The sequence below is a fragment of the Carlito syrichta genome, unplaced genomic scaffold (assembly GCF_000164805.1).
Source record: "Carlito syrichta isolate Samal-C Ts95f unplaced genomic scaffold, Tarsius_syrichta-2.0.1 Scaffold314683, whole genome shotgun sequence".
Classification (NCBI taxonomy): Eukaryota; Metazoa; Chordata; class Mammalia; order Primates; family Tarsiidae; genus Carlito; species Carlito syrichta.
In genome coordinates this window covers 12,193-26,768 of record NW_007258779.1, presented here as the reverse complement: position 1 = coordinate 26,768, position 14,576 = coordinate 12,193, and the positions used below count along the sequence as shown (strand labels likewise).

Sequence of the window (14,576 nt, the reverse complement as noted above, 5' to 3'; positions counted from 1 at the left end):
CATCCTGGATCTACAAGGAACTCAAATGTTCTGAAAAGAAAAAAACAAACAACCTCATTATAAAATGGGCAAAAGATATGAACAGACACTTCACAAAAGAAGACATCCGAGGAGCCAACAAACACATGAAGAAATGCTCAACCTCACTAATCATCAGGGAGATGCAAATCAAAACCACACTGAGATATCACCTAACTCTAGCCAGAATGGCAATTATCAACAACTCAAAAAATAAGCTGCTGGAGAAGGTGTGGTGAGAAGGAAACACTTCTACACTGTTGGTGGGAGTGTAAACTAGTGCAACCTCTGTGGAAAACAATGTGGCGATTCCTAAAAGCTCTAAAAATTGACCTTCCATATGACCCCCGCAATCCCCCTACTGGAAATATACCCTGAAGACCTCAAATCATTCTATAAAAAACATACCTGCACACGTATGTTTATCGCAGCGTTGTTCACAATAGCAAGAACCTGGAAACAACAATGCTGCCCATCAAAAGAGGACTGGATTTTTAAAAATGTGGTACATATACACGATGGAATACTACGCAGCCATAAAAAAGAACAAAATCTGAATTTTGCAGCAACCTGGATGGAACTAGAGTCTATAATACTGAGCGACCTCTCACAGAAACAAAGATCCGAGTATCACATGTTCTCACTCATATAATGGACCTTGAACATCCAGTGTAATACTATAAGAAAATGACTGCCGGTACTGGGAAACTATGGTGGGGAAGGGGGATGGGATTAACAGTCCCAAATATCTGTCTGGGGATGGGGAAACACCTCTTATCAACAGGATGCCTGAATGAAACATAATTGTATACCTAACACTTAACTCTACCCCACAACATCATAATAAAAAATATTGATAAAAAAAGAAAGCATTCCAAGAAATTGAGAAAGATGGAAATCTCCCCAAATCATTTTACAAAGCTAACATCACACTGATACCCAAATTGGGTAAAGATACAACAAAAAAAAGAGAACTACAGGTCAATATCCCTTATGACAGAGATGCAAAAATCCTCAACAAAATTCTAGCAAATCAGATCCAAAAACACATCTCAAAAATCATCCACCATGACCAAGTAGACTTCATCCACAGGATGCAGGGCTAGTTCAATATTTGCAAGACCATAAATGTAATCAAATACATGATCAGATGTAAAAACAAGAACCACAGGATTTTATCATTAGATGCAGAAGAAACTTTTGGATAAAATCCAGCATCCAGATGTGATAAAATCCCTTGTTGTTTAAAAAAAAAAAAAAAAACCTCAAAATCTAGGTATAGAAGGAACATACCTCAAAATAGTAAGTGCCATCTACAATAAAACCACCGCTCACATTGCTAAATGGACAGAAACTGGAAACATTTCCCCTGAAAACTGGAACAAGACAAGGCTGCTCCCTCTCACCCTTCTTGTTCAACACTGTGTTGGAAGTCCTACCAAAGGCAATTAGAGAAAAGAAGGAAATTAGTAGTATCCAAATAGAAAAAGAGGAAGTCAAGTTATCCCTCTTTGCTGATATGATCCTATACCTTGAAAATCCAAAAGATTCTGTCAAAAACCTGCTTGCACTGATAAAGGACTTTAGCAAAGTCTCAGGGTACAAAATAAATGTGCAAAACACAGTTGCATTCCTATACACAAACAACAAGCAGGCAGAGACCCAAATTAAAAGCATAATCCCATTCATAATAGCCACACAAAAAAATTGAAATACTTTGGCATTTTTCTAACCAGAGAAATGAGAACTACACTGATGCAGAACTACAATGAGAACTACAAGACACTGCTCAAAGAAATCCAAGAAGACACAAACAAATGGAAAAATATTCCATGCTCATGGATAGGAAGAATCGATATTATTAAAATGTCCATCCTACCAAAGCCAATCTACAGATTCAATGCAATACCCATTAAGTTACCAAAATCATTCTTCTCAGACAAGGAAATGACAATACAGAAATTCATATGAAACATAAATGACCATAAATAACGAAAACAATCCTTAGCAAAAGAAACAAAGCAGGAGGTATCACACTTCCAGACTTCAAACTTTACTATAAGGCTACAGTAATTAAAACAGCCTGGTATTAGTACAAGACCAATAACAGGATGGAACAGGATAGAGATTCTGGAGGCAAGGCCTCAATTTCTCAACCAATTCATCTTTGACAAAGTCTCCAACAACAACCATGGGAGAGGAGAACCCATTTAGTAAATGGTACTGGGAAAACTAGCTGATCGCATGCAGAAGATTGAAGGTAGGACCCCTACCTACAACCATACACAAAAATTAACTCTAAATGCATCAAAGACCTAACTGTAAAATCTCAAACGATAAGAATCTTAGAAAACACAGGAGACACCCTTATGGAAATTGGAACTGGCAACCAATTCCTATTCAGAACCCTAAATGTCCATACCTTAAGAAATAAGATCGACAAGTGGGACCTCATCAAACTAATGAACTTCTGAAAAGCAAAAAAAAAAAAAAAAATCAAGAGAGCAGGAAAAAGCCCACATAATGGAAAAATTATTTGTCAACTGTATATCTGACAAAGGCCTAACATCAAGCATCTACAAGGAATGCAAATATGCCAAAAGTAATAAAACAAACAGTCCCGTTAAAAAGTGGGCAAAAGACATGAATAGACACTTCTCAAAAGAAGATATATGGACAGCCAACAGATACATGAAAAAGTGCTCAGCTCACTCATCATTAGAGAAATGCAAATCAAAACCACATCGAGATACCACCTAACCCCAGTAAGAATAACCATCATTAATAAAACAAACAACAGATGCTGGTAAGGATGCGGGGAAAAAGTAACGCTTCTACGCTCCTGGTGGGAATGCAAACTACAGCAGCCTCTTTGGAAGACAGTGTGGCAATTTCTGAAAGAGCTAGAAATTGACCTGCCATATGACCCAGCAATTTCCTTATTGGGAATATACCCGGAGGAATTCAAATCATTCTACAAAAAAGGTGCCTACACACGTATGTTTGTTGCTGCTCTATCACAATTGCAAAAGCATGGAACCAACCATGTTACCCCTAGAAGCTGGACTGGATTTTTAAAATGTGGTACATATACACAATGGAATATTATGCAGCCATAAAGAAGGACAAACATATGGACTTCGCAGCAACTTGGATGGATTTGGAGTCGATCATACGCAGAAACAAAGATCTGAGTACCATATGGTCTCACTCATAAGCGGACCTTGAACAATTATCATAGTACTGTAAGAAAGGGATTGGCAGTAGTGGGAAACTGTCAGGGGAGGGGGGTTTGATTGGCAGTTGAGGAAAACTGCTAGGGGAGGAAGGGACACACCTCATCAACCAGGGTACCTACATAATCAACGTTTGTATATCTAACCCCGAATTGTATTCCACATCTTTAAAGTAAAATAAAAATGAATAAAAAAATGACTTGGTGAGACCTCATCTCTACAATAAATCAAAAATGAGCTGGGCATGGTAGCGTGCACCTGTAGTTCCAGCTACTTGGAAGGCTGAGGTGGAAGAATCGCCGGAGCCCAGCAGGTCGAGGCTGCGGTGGCCGGGAGCGGCCACTGCACTCCAGTCTGGGTGACAGAGTGAGACTCCAGCTCAATAATAATAATAATAATAATGACTTTAAAATAATTACTATCAACTTACTGTTAAATATGTGCATTCCTTTTGCATGTTTAAATAATGTAAAGTAATATATTTAACTGAGATGTAAATAGTCAAAACTTTCCTTACAGAGTCTATTACACTACAAGTTGGATTTGGGATAAGAAATTAACACATTTATTAGGTGCTAACTCTGTGTTGCACACTGGCCAGAAATTATTATAGATCACTTTGGCCAAAAAATAACAAGCTTACAAAATGAATTTTACTTTACCTAGTTCAAGCATAGTCTCAAAGTAAGGGAGAAATTTTGAAGCTGGCAGAAGTTGGTTTTTGTGCAACTAGCTACATACTATGCCCTAAACTCCAGAATCTACTGTACAGTCAAGAAAAAGTAAACTACATTCTCCTCCTAACTGATTAGTCATGAAAAATGACTCCATGTTCATTGTCTTCCTTTCATTTTAAAAAGGAATACACTTTAAACGAGTCCTAGTTGATAACACTATATCTCTTGGCCTTGCGGTTGACTAACCTAATGAATGTCTCTGAGCCAGAGTTCAGCTTTGCTTTTGTAAGTGAATTTATACTCCAAGGTTTCTTTTGTGAGTGGACTATTCAGATCCTCCTCTTCTCACTCTTCACTGCAGCATATGCTCTGACCATAACAGGGAATGGAGCCATTGTTTGTCCACTATGGTGACTCCCATATACATGTTTCTGGGGAATTTCTTCTTTCTAGAGATATGTATGTCTCTTCTCCAGTCCCCAAGATATTGGTCAATTCTCTTTCAGGAAAAAAAAATCTTCTTTGCTCTCTTTCTTTTTCTCTTTGGATACATCTGAATGCTTGCTTTTGTTTGTTATGGCCTTTGTTTTGTACCTTGCTATCTGCTATCTCTTGCACCATCCTAATATCATAACTGGCCATCATGGTACCAACTAGTTGTTATCTGCTGGGCTTGTGGGTTTCTGTGGTTCCTGATCCCCACTGTTCTCATCTCTCAGGTGCCCTACTGTAGCCCAAACATTACCGACCACATTACATGTGACACAAAGCCACTATATACATTGATATGTGCCTCTGCCCCAAGAACCTGTTTCGCAACACTCTAGCTCATTAGCTATTTTTGGTACCTCCTCTTTATTTTTCCATCCTAATAGCTGTGTTGCATATGCCTCATTTGACTCTGGTATCAGTGTTCTATGACTCCCTGATGGTCGTGTATGTGAGTCCAGGACTTGAATATTCTGGAATGCAGAAAATCACAGTTTTGTTCTATGACGACCCCAATCTTCAACACTCTCATTGACAACCTCTGGAATAAGAAGACAAAGGCAGCCCTGAGGAAATTCTGGGTCATCCCAACAAAACCCATGGTATATAACCAGGTCCATGACCAGGTCAGTATAGTCTAACAAAAAAAAACCTGAATTAGATAGTTACTAAATCTACAAATATAATCTATTGATATTGACTATATCAGTCTATGAAATTAATCATCAATTGGGTCTTAAAAATTAAAGTTACCAAATTATATTGATAAATGGAAAAATTTGGTTTCTTCTTGGCACTTAGGCTGTGTATTACCAGAGGAATGTATATATTTGGTTGTTTTCAGGATAGTTTTCACATGATTCATGTGTAATAAAAATTCTTAGGCTCTATTTGATCATTTAAATTTGTAGTTCTGGGATCGACACAGTTATATCTATGTCATTTTGTTTGTTTAGTTGGTTGATTATAAATAAAAGAAAAAATTGTTTTTTCTTATTGTGGTTCTCATCACATTTGGCTTTATTATTTTGGTCTTTACTGATAAATAAATATTTAAAAGCAATTTACCAAAGTCTCTGTGAGACAATAAAATATTCTGGCCTAATGGCATCCAAATATATGCTGTTTTCTTTAAACATTAACTCTTTTTAGGTCCCTAAAGGGTACATTCTAATTCCATGTATAGCAACATTAGTCAAAATATTCAGAAATACAGTGTTCTAAATGCCTAATATTTTAACCTAAATAAAGTATCTCCAAAAGTGTGATAAGCCAGTCAATTGGGTTTTAGATAATAGACTATTTCCCCCAAAAATTGGAAAAGGGAATAGTATACTTGAGGATAAATTGCTGAAGTTAAAAATAAATAAATAAACGGCAGTTCTCTATCTGTTGCTGTTACAACATGAAAGTAACATTAAACACAAATTTTAAAGGAAAAAAACATCCAGGATTCAACTGCCCTGATGTTACTATTTTTTGTTTATAAGTTTGTTTATGTAATGTATTGAGCTTGCTCCCATCTTATAGCAAGTTTTTATAATTGTTGATTTTAGGAACTATAATATTTTGTTGAATGAATATGTATAAATTGTAAATTTTTATGTGTGAGATAAACATTTTCTTAGAAGGAGGACCTTCCTTCCAAGGAGCTAGATGCTGACTTGTAAATAATATAAGAAAGAAAATTTTCAGAAGATAGGAGAAAAATGAATGCCACCACCACATAAGAATGACCTTTTACAGAATTAGCACTGGGCCTTTTGAGAATAAAGTCACTGAATACTCACTCTAACATCCTTCTTCTTTCTACCATCAATTCTTTTGTTGGACATTATAGTTATTTCCATTACTATTGTTGTTGTTGTTGCTGAGTCAGAGTCTCACTCTGGTCACGCAAGCTGGAGGGCAGTGGCGTGATCACGGCTCTCTGCAGCCTTGATCTCCTGGGCTCAAGCAGGCCTTCCACCTCAGTCTCTCAAACAGCTGGACTACAGGTGCACACCACCATGATGGATAATTTCTTTTCTTTTCTTTTTTGTAGAGACGAGGTCTTGTTATATTGTCCAGGCTGATCTCAAACTCCTGGACTCAAGCAATCCTCCTACTTCAATCTCCCAACATGCTAAGCTAATAGGCATGAGCCACCATGACCAATCTCCATTCTTTTTTGATAAAAGAATATCTCAATAAAATCCTCATAAAAATTTATCTTGATAATATTTTGCAAATCTAAATTAGGACTCATCATCCTATTAAAAACAGAATTGTCCCAGAAAATCCAGGATATAAGAATAATATGTATGTGCAACAATTTTTATTTGAGGGTTTTTGTCTTAAAAGAGTTTTTTGGGAATTAGTTCAAAAGATATAAATGCATTTGTAAGTTTGCGTCTGGACATTGCAGGAGGTAGAACAACTATTTGCTCCTTTGGTGTGAAAAATTATCAAGCTTTCAGTCAGTCTTGTTTACCAGAACTTTACCATATCTCTCACCTGTATAACCCATTGAGGATGTTTCATATTTCTATACTCCTTTCCAGGTTATATGACTTTTAAATTACCTGAGACCTAATCAGCAAAAGGGCTCAAGAAGAGCAAGTAGTCAACACAGGCAATATTTCTACCATAATTTCAGAACCCCCAACCTTTGATTACTAAGTTAATACATTTGTGCAGCTACTAGTTTTTCAATGGTCTTTTCTTACTACCATAAATACTATGATTGGTTCACAACCTTTTCCATAGTTCTAAATAATTTGACCAGACTCTACATGCATACCCTGTTTTTTCAAAGCCAAACTATATCCCAAAGAGAGAGGGAGAGGGAAAGAATATTAGGAATAGCAATAAAAATATAGTGTTCTCTTTTCCTTAGTATTTAGACTTTCAAAAGAACATTTCTAGCTGATATCTAAAAATAATTGTGCTGGTTAGTGGTTTCCTCAGGAGAAATGAAAGTGGAAAGTATTTCCTACTTTCATATATGAGTGTCAGAATGTTTATTAGCTGCCTTTAAATGTGTGTTAAACTGAACAAACTTTGAATCTCTCTTTAATTACAACTAATTCCCTCATGAAGCAAAATGTATTTGTACAACCAAACACTATGTACATTCAAGGTTACTAGAAAAGTTAGAACATGTGGCATATGAGCAAATAATATTACAAGAAAAGAAAGAAAGTCAGTTTATTAATTTAACAGATTTAGATATGCAAATTCACCACCACAGAGTTTGTTGTTTTGGCCACATTGAAAGAATTATAATAATTTGAGCCATTTGTTTTCAGGTAATGTTCTAAGTCTCGTCTATGTATTTTTTTTATTCCCTACATATAACAACCCAAAGAGGTCAGGTCAGTATTATTGTGTTACTATTTTATTAAGGTTGAAACAGACACAAAGAATAACTTACTTGGAGATGGTATTAGGTCCCAGGCAGACTAACTATAGAACCCGCAGTTTACACTACTATGGAGGAAAAGTGCCAACACTCAGGAATGAGATGGATTGGTTCAAATCTAAGTACTATCAGTACTTATGTGAGTTCATGCCAATTATTCGGACTTTCTACCTAGATTTGTTTAATCTACAAACAAATAGAGATAAATTAATCAAAAATGAGTAGAGATAATGATAATATTTTTGTCAGATAGTGACTGTGATGAATAAATGAGGTAAATCAGATAGAAGCATATTTATGGGATACATTATGGAATCAATTTTAGTTAATTTTCAATTAACACTGCTAATGTCTTCCAGTTGTATAGCTCTTTATCATGCACAAAATACTTTTGCATAATTGCTCAGGTTTATATACTTAAGCAAATCTTTATACTCAAATAAGCAACAAAAGAGACAGCTTTAGTAGGCAGAAAAGTTTCTAAAGACAAAAATGTTAATATTCAAAACAAAAAGTTGAGATACTACAAGTCTAAGATTGTAACTAAAACCCACAAATGTATGTGAAAAATATAAACTTCAATGTATTAACCAATCCTCAACAGGACAGAAATCCTCACACGGTACTTGAAAAATGAATGCTTGGGACAAGATATGTGAGAACCATTTAAATATCACCAAAAACAAACTTACATAATTATTATCGCAAGAACAGAGGCAGAAAAAATAGTTTAAAAGGGTTTCAGTCAAGTCAAACAAGATACAAATCAGAAGGTCGGGACCCTTCTCTCTCTGGGAGATTGAATTACCACCCAGTCCTAGCTTTAATTTCTTGACTTCTTTCCCAGAAGTTTTCCAATGGCTTATAACCTTTGGAAAAGAAGACCCTACCATTCAAATACAAATATGCCTTTCCTCTTCTCTCTTCTACTCTGCACTCTGAAACTCAGTGGAAAAGTTGAGTTCTCTCCAATAAGACTATGGCTCTCTCTTCAATTTTCCTGCTGTAAAAGGAGAACTGGTGTTGGCGGGGAGGTCACTCTTATTGTAAGGGTTGCTCTTATTATGTGGAAGAAAACTGTCCCGGAAAATGAAGACAGAACTTGGTCTTTCAGACGTTAGGAAGATATGATACAAAGTTAGTGAGAAGTGAAATTTCCAAATCAGACTGAGAAAGAAGAAATCGTGAGTAGGAAAGGATTTGGAGAGGGGAAAAAAGAGAGAAAACAGTGTCATTTGGGGAGAAGTTGAGAGGTTAAAAAAGCACTCTCTTCTTTCCCTGGAACTTCCTACCTGAATAACAAAAATGTGACAGACAGCAGAGGTCACTGTGGAGGAAAGAATCACAGAAGAAAAGACTTTACTCCTTTGCTACAGAATAAAGTGAGAAAAAAATCTTTCCTGAGAAATTTCAAACCTGTCTCCACTGACTTTCATTTTCTCTGCTTAAAGGTAAACAAACGCTGCCCTAGTAAGAAGTAAGCCTTGTGAACAAGGTGGAAGAGCAAGTAGTGGCAACTGACAGGGAAGAAAGAAAAACTGAAGAATCTATCCTACATAAAGACCTTGAGCTCTCTCCAAGGGAAGCCAGAGGTCTGCAGTTAGTCAGGGACTAGAAAGAGCTTAAGGGGAGTATTTGAGTTAAGACTTGCCACAATTTGGCCAAAGAATTGACTGCCATTTGTGAATAATCTATGTATGCCTCAGGATAATACTTTCAAACTTTATTTCCTTCTTTTTTTTTTTGGAGTCTTACTCTGTAGCCCAGACTGGAGTACAGTGGCCACTCCTGGCCACCGCAGCCTCGACCTGCTGGGCTCCAGCAATCCTTCCACCTCAGCTTTCCAAGTAGCTGGAACTAAAGGTGCGTGCTACCATGCCCGGCTAATTTTTTGTTTTATTATGTAGATGAGGTCTCAACCAAGTTGCCCAGGTGGGTCTCGAACCCGTGGGCTCAGGCAATCCACTCACCTCAGCCTCCCAAAGGCACGGGATTACAGGCTGAGCCACCGAGCCCAGCTCAAAGTTTATTTCCTGAGGACAAAGGATCACTCCATTGCTCAGAATTCTATATTCCAAGGATCGCTGCCCCAAGGTCATTGTGTATCCTTGGTCTGAGATACATTTCATCCCCTAAAATCTTTCTAGATACTAGAATACAGAGGGAAGCTCTCTATAACAGGGCATGCTGTTTGACACAGTCACAACTCAAGAGACAGACTTTTAAAAATGCAAGGGGATAGCCATGGAATGACTGGATGGAGCACCAAGTGTATTGAATGATGTCCACAATGAGGTTGATGGTTTTGCAAAGTTGATTGATCTAGATGATTAATTCCCAGGCTATTCTTCTCAGACCTCCTCTGAACTTTTCACTTAAGTCTAAGACACACCTATGATGTTCCAGCTCCCTATGGAGGGATATTATTCAAGGAAAGGCAACCTCTGTGCTTCCAGAACCAGCATTATGTGATTGCCCAGGCATGTTATCTTCAGAGTGACACAAGGGAAAGACAGAAATCACTGAATAAGTCCAAACCCTCACAGGAGGGTGATGTCTTTCTCTTGTGGTTAACTGACATCTATCATTCCTAGAGCACCAGTCTGATCTTCTGCCTCTTTCCATCTTTGCAGGGATCTAGATGGGGGAGATATGATTACTGCTCATTTTATAATAGGACATTCAAGGCATTACTATGAGAAAGGAATATGTAAATTGAGGAAAAATTTGAAGCAACTTCCTACCTCCAGCACTGAGTTGTGAAGACAAAAGTGTCAAGACTTCACTTTTTCTTTCAGTGTTTTTTAACCTCATCTTTACCCTGCTTCTTTTCTCTACTTTCCTGATATTTTACCTGATCTAACTTTCTATTTTCCATAAGCTTAGAAGTAAAATTTGCTTGAAAATTTGTTTTCAGTCCTGTATGAGGACTTCTTAGTGGAAACTTCAACCTTGAAGACAGAAAATTTGGACTATAGTCTCAACTCTGCCCCTTTCTACTTCTTTAACCTCAGGCAAGTAACTTAGCTTCATTGACATTCAACTATTTCATGAGTAAAAGTCAATAAATGGGGCTCATGTATGTCCCATGGTTACAGATCAAATAAGAGTATATGTTTAGATATTTTTATGTTTCTGCCATCACCATTTTTATCTCATCTAATGCACTCTGTAATGACTCAAATATATTTGCTTCCAAGTCTCGGAAGTAGCCCATTCATAACTGAGGTCTCTCTTCCAAAGAATTTAGTTACCTGAACTAATTAATCATCCCCGGCAAGAAAATAGCGAAGTGTAACCAGTTCTGCTAAGATTTAACCAAAGTTGCAAGTGGCCGCCTCTTCTTGCTTCTCTATCTTTCCTTCTGTCTCCATTGACTTTACCTGTAGGGTGGCACAACTCAGCATACACAACTTGAGTGTTCTACTCGGCCAAATGTGTCCTTCATGACATAATCACAGAGCTGTTTCTCCAATATGTCTCAGAACTCCTAAGGCTGTTATGTGTTTTGGAAAGCCCTGGGCTGGCATTGTCTGCTATTGTAAGATGACACCCCTGTTATTTCCCTTTTTTCTAGAAACAATGCCAAGGATGAGAAGACCTCTGTTCTCCACTCTCCTCCCTCTTTTACTGCTGGCCTTGATGAACCTCAGCAAGATGATCTGGGCATGGACTGCCCCTGATTGCACCATAGCAGATAGCTCCCTATTGCCTAACCTCTCCTACTACATCCCATTTTGTTCCTTGGCCCCTGGACTGCACATTTTTGCATCATGTTTCAATGTTAAAGACCTTGCTCGGACCCTGACAGCAGTGCCCCGGAATATAGAGGCATTATGTCTACAAGGCACAGTGCCTATCCTGCCAGATGATGCCTTTGGTCACTTCCCCTCCCTCAAGCTTCTGAGGCTGCAGCTGGCTACCATCAGTATTACATCTGGGACATTTCAAGGATTGGATCAGCTACAGCACCTTTTCTTTGAGCATCATGCTCCCTGTTGCCAGAGTCTGTTCCTCCCTCCAGATGCTCTGGAGCCCTTCAGATTTCTCAATAGCCTTTCCTTTCAAGGCTACTGCCTGAATAATAGCCAGAACATCAAGTTGCCCAAAAGCCTTAGTCATCTGATCCTGAGGCACGGCTGTCTGACAACACTGCAGGAACTGCAAGAGCTTTTCCCAAACCTTGTCCCTGATTCCCCTCCTACAGCAAGTCCCAAACCATGGTCATCCTTTCTGGAGCTGATGGATCTGTCTGCCAACCTGCAGCTGAATCAGGTGAGTGTCAGAGCCTTGGACGGCCTCCAGCTTCATTCCCTGAGACTGGATGACACCCCACTAAATTCACTAAGCCTTTTAGACTCAGGACTGCTCCATCTGGACTCCCTCTCCCTTGTGGGTACAGGTATAGAAAAACTGCCTTGTAATGTGACAGGCCACTTTGAGCTTCGTGCCCTTGACCTTGGGAGAAACCAAATTCAGAACGTAGAGCATGGAGATCTCTCAAGCTGCCGCTCTCTGGAACTGCTCAGCCTTCATGCCAATGGCCTACAGTTTCTTCCCACCAGGTTCCCGAGTACCCTTCCCCAGCTTCAGAAGCTCAACCTATCCACGAATAAGTTGGGTCCAACCTTGGTGCTCCCGGAAGGGCTGGTCAGCTCAAACCTCAGAGTGCTAGACCTGTCTCACAATGAGCTCTGTATTCTGCCCTATGGGGCCTTCTCCTCTCTTCCTCAACTCCGAGAGCTTTGGCTGAGTGGCAACAACATCTCCAACTTATCCAGTGGGAGTCTGGAGGGACTGAAGCATCTACAGACCTTAGACCTGAGTTGGAACCGAATTAAGATGCTGAATCCAGGCTGGCTCTCCTCTCTTCCTTCTCTCACCTCACTGAATCTCCTGGGCACCAATTTAGAGCGTATCTCAGGCAGGCAGCTTCAGGGTCCCCAGAAGCTGAGCCATCTGCAACTGGGCTCTCCTGAGAGCCTAGAGATCTACCCTCCCTGGCCTCCAGCACTGCTCAGCTTAGAGATATGGACAGGATATCTCACCCAGTTTAGTATCTCCAATGAAGAGCCCTTCTTGTTCTTAGAGTACCTTACCTTACAAACTACCTTTATGTTGCTGGATCCAAAAAACATCACAGTCCATTTTCCTTCCCTGCGTCACCTAACCCTGCGAGGCTACAGCCCCTACATTTTCTTAAGCCATCAATCGCAGCAATTCATCCCACAGTTTCCTCTCCTGGAGTACTTGCACTTCTGGTCCAATCATGAAGGTACAGAAGAACTGCATCTATATGGGATGCCCAGGCTGCGAGTGCTGGAGCTGGGAGACATGGACTTCCTTGGTGAGTCAAGGCCAGTGAAGCTGGAGGTGCTACTGAAGGAGCTGCCTCAGTTACAGGTGCTGGTTTTGAGCAACCTGGGCCTCAGGAGTCTCTCTATCTCCAGCTTTAGGAGCTTGGGCCTCCTCCAGCTACTGCTACTCAACTCTGAATGGGCCGTGGAATTGGATAGCAGCCTCCAGGAGTTAATCCCTCAACTGCCTCAATATGTTTATTTCTCAGATGTCAACTTCTCCTGCCAATGTGAAAGCTCTTGGGTGGGACCTTGGGCTATAGGGGCCCCAAACACCTTTGTGTATGGGCTGGAGAAATCCATCTGTATGGCCAATGCTTCTGATTACTCCAAGACTCCACTGCTCTCCTTCCTTTCTGGTCACTGCCAATACCATCCTGAATTTCAGGGCTTTCTCACCAGCTTCATTCTGGTGCTCCTGCTGACCATCCTTGCACTACTTGGCTGCCCCAAATGGCCCTGGCTTCACCACCTCCGGACATTTTTTCACGCCTGGTGGTGGAAATTGTGTGGGCGGGGCCCCAGAAGCCAATTCCTCTATGATGTCTTTGTATCCTACTGTGTGCAGGACCAAGCCTGGGTGCTGGAAAAACTGGTTCCCACCCTGGAGAAACCTCCTCCAGCTGGTGAGGGCCTGAGGCTCTGCCTGCCTGAGAGAGACTTTGGGGTTGGGCAGGATAGGATGGAGGCGATGACAGCTAGCATGGAGAGCAGCAGAGCCACCCTCTGTGTTCTCAGCTGCCAGGCCCTGGGCAGTCCCTGGTGCAATCTGGAGTTAAGGCTTGCCACCTACCACTTAGTGGCCAAGCCTGGGATCACCTGCCTCCTGCTGCTGTTTCTGGAGCCCATTGATCCGCGGCAACTGCGCGGCTACAACCGCCTTACCCGGTGGCTCCAGAAGGAAGACTATTTCTATTTGCCCCAAGGATGGGTCGAGTGGGATGCCTTCTGTGTGAGACTTAGGAGAAGACTAAAGAAAGCAGGACAAAAAAGAGAGGATTAGGAGCTGACAGAATCATCCAAGTAGAAATAGCTCCCAACAGGGGCCTGGATGACATCACATCACAAGAAGGCAGACCAGCAAAGAGGGTCTGCAGGCAATGCTTACTTCAAGCCCACTTTCCACACTAAAAATGACAGATGAAGACACAAAATCCTAATGGGAAAATATATTTGGAAGTGCTTGGAAACAAATTATTGTTTCAAAAGATAGTCCTGACACCTGCTAGTCCTCTCTTACACAGGCATTCCCTTAAAAAAATATGCAAAAATGGTTTGTAGAACCCCAACTGCATGTTTTCAAAATGAATTCATTCTGCCTCTGTTGAAAGCAATGTATTCACTTGTTTGGAAAAAAAAAAAAAAAAACTACTTTATTCCAGAGAAATGGGGCATG

At 40.0% G+C, this 14,576-nt stretch overlaps 1 protein-coding gene across 1 annotated transcript; it reads left to right on the top strand.

Moving 5' to 3' along the window:
* Nucleotides 1–11,414: 11,414 nt before the first annotated feature.
* On the top strand, nucleotides 11,415–14,183 carry LOC103274264 (toll-like receptor 11). Its single transcript, XM_008071723.1, has one exon. The coding sequence runs from the start codon at nucleotides 11,415–11,417 to the stop codon at nucleotides 14,181–14,183; it is 2,769 nt and encodes a 922-aa protein (XP_008069914.1).
* The last annotated feature ends 393 nt before the right edge of the window (nucleotides 14,184–14,576 follow it).

Bases quoted from the DNA above. Each gene is read 5' to 3' on its own strand.
- LOC103274264 (XM_008071723.1), top strand. From the start codon at position 11,415: ATGAGAAGACCTCTGTTCTCCACTCTCCTCCCTCTTTTACTGCTGGCC.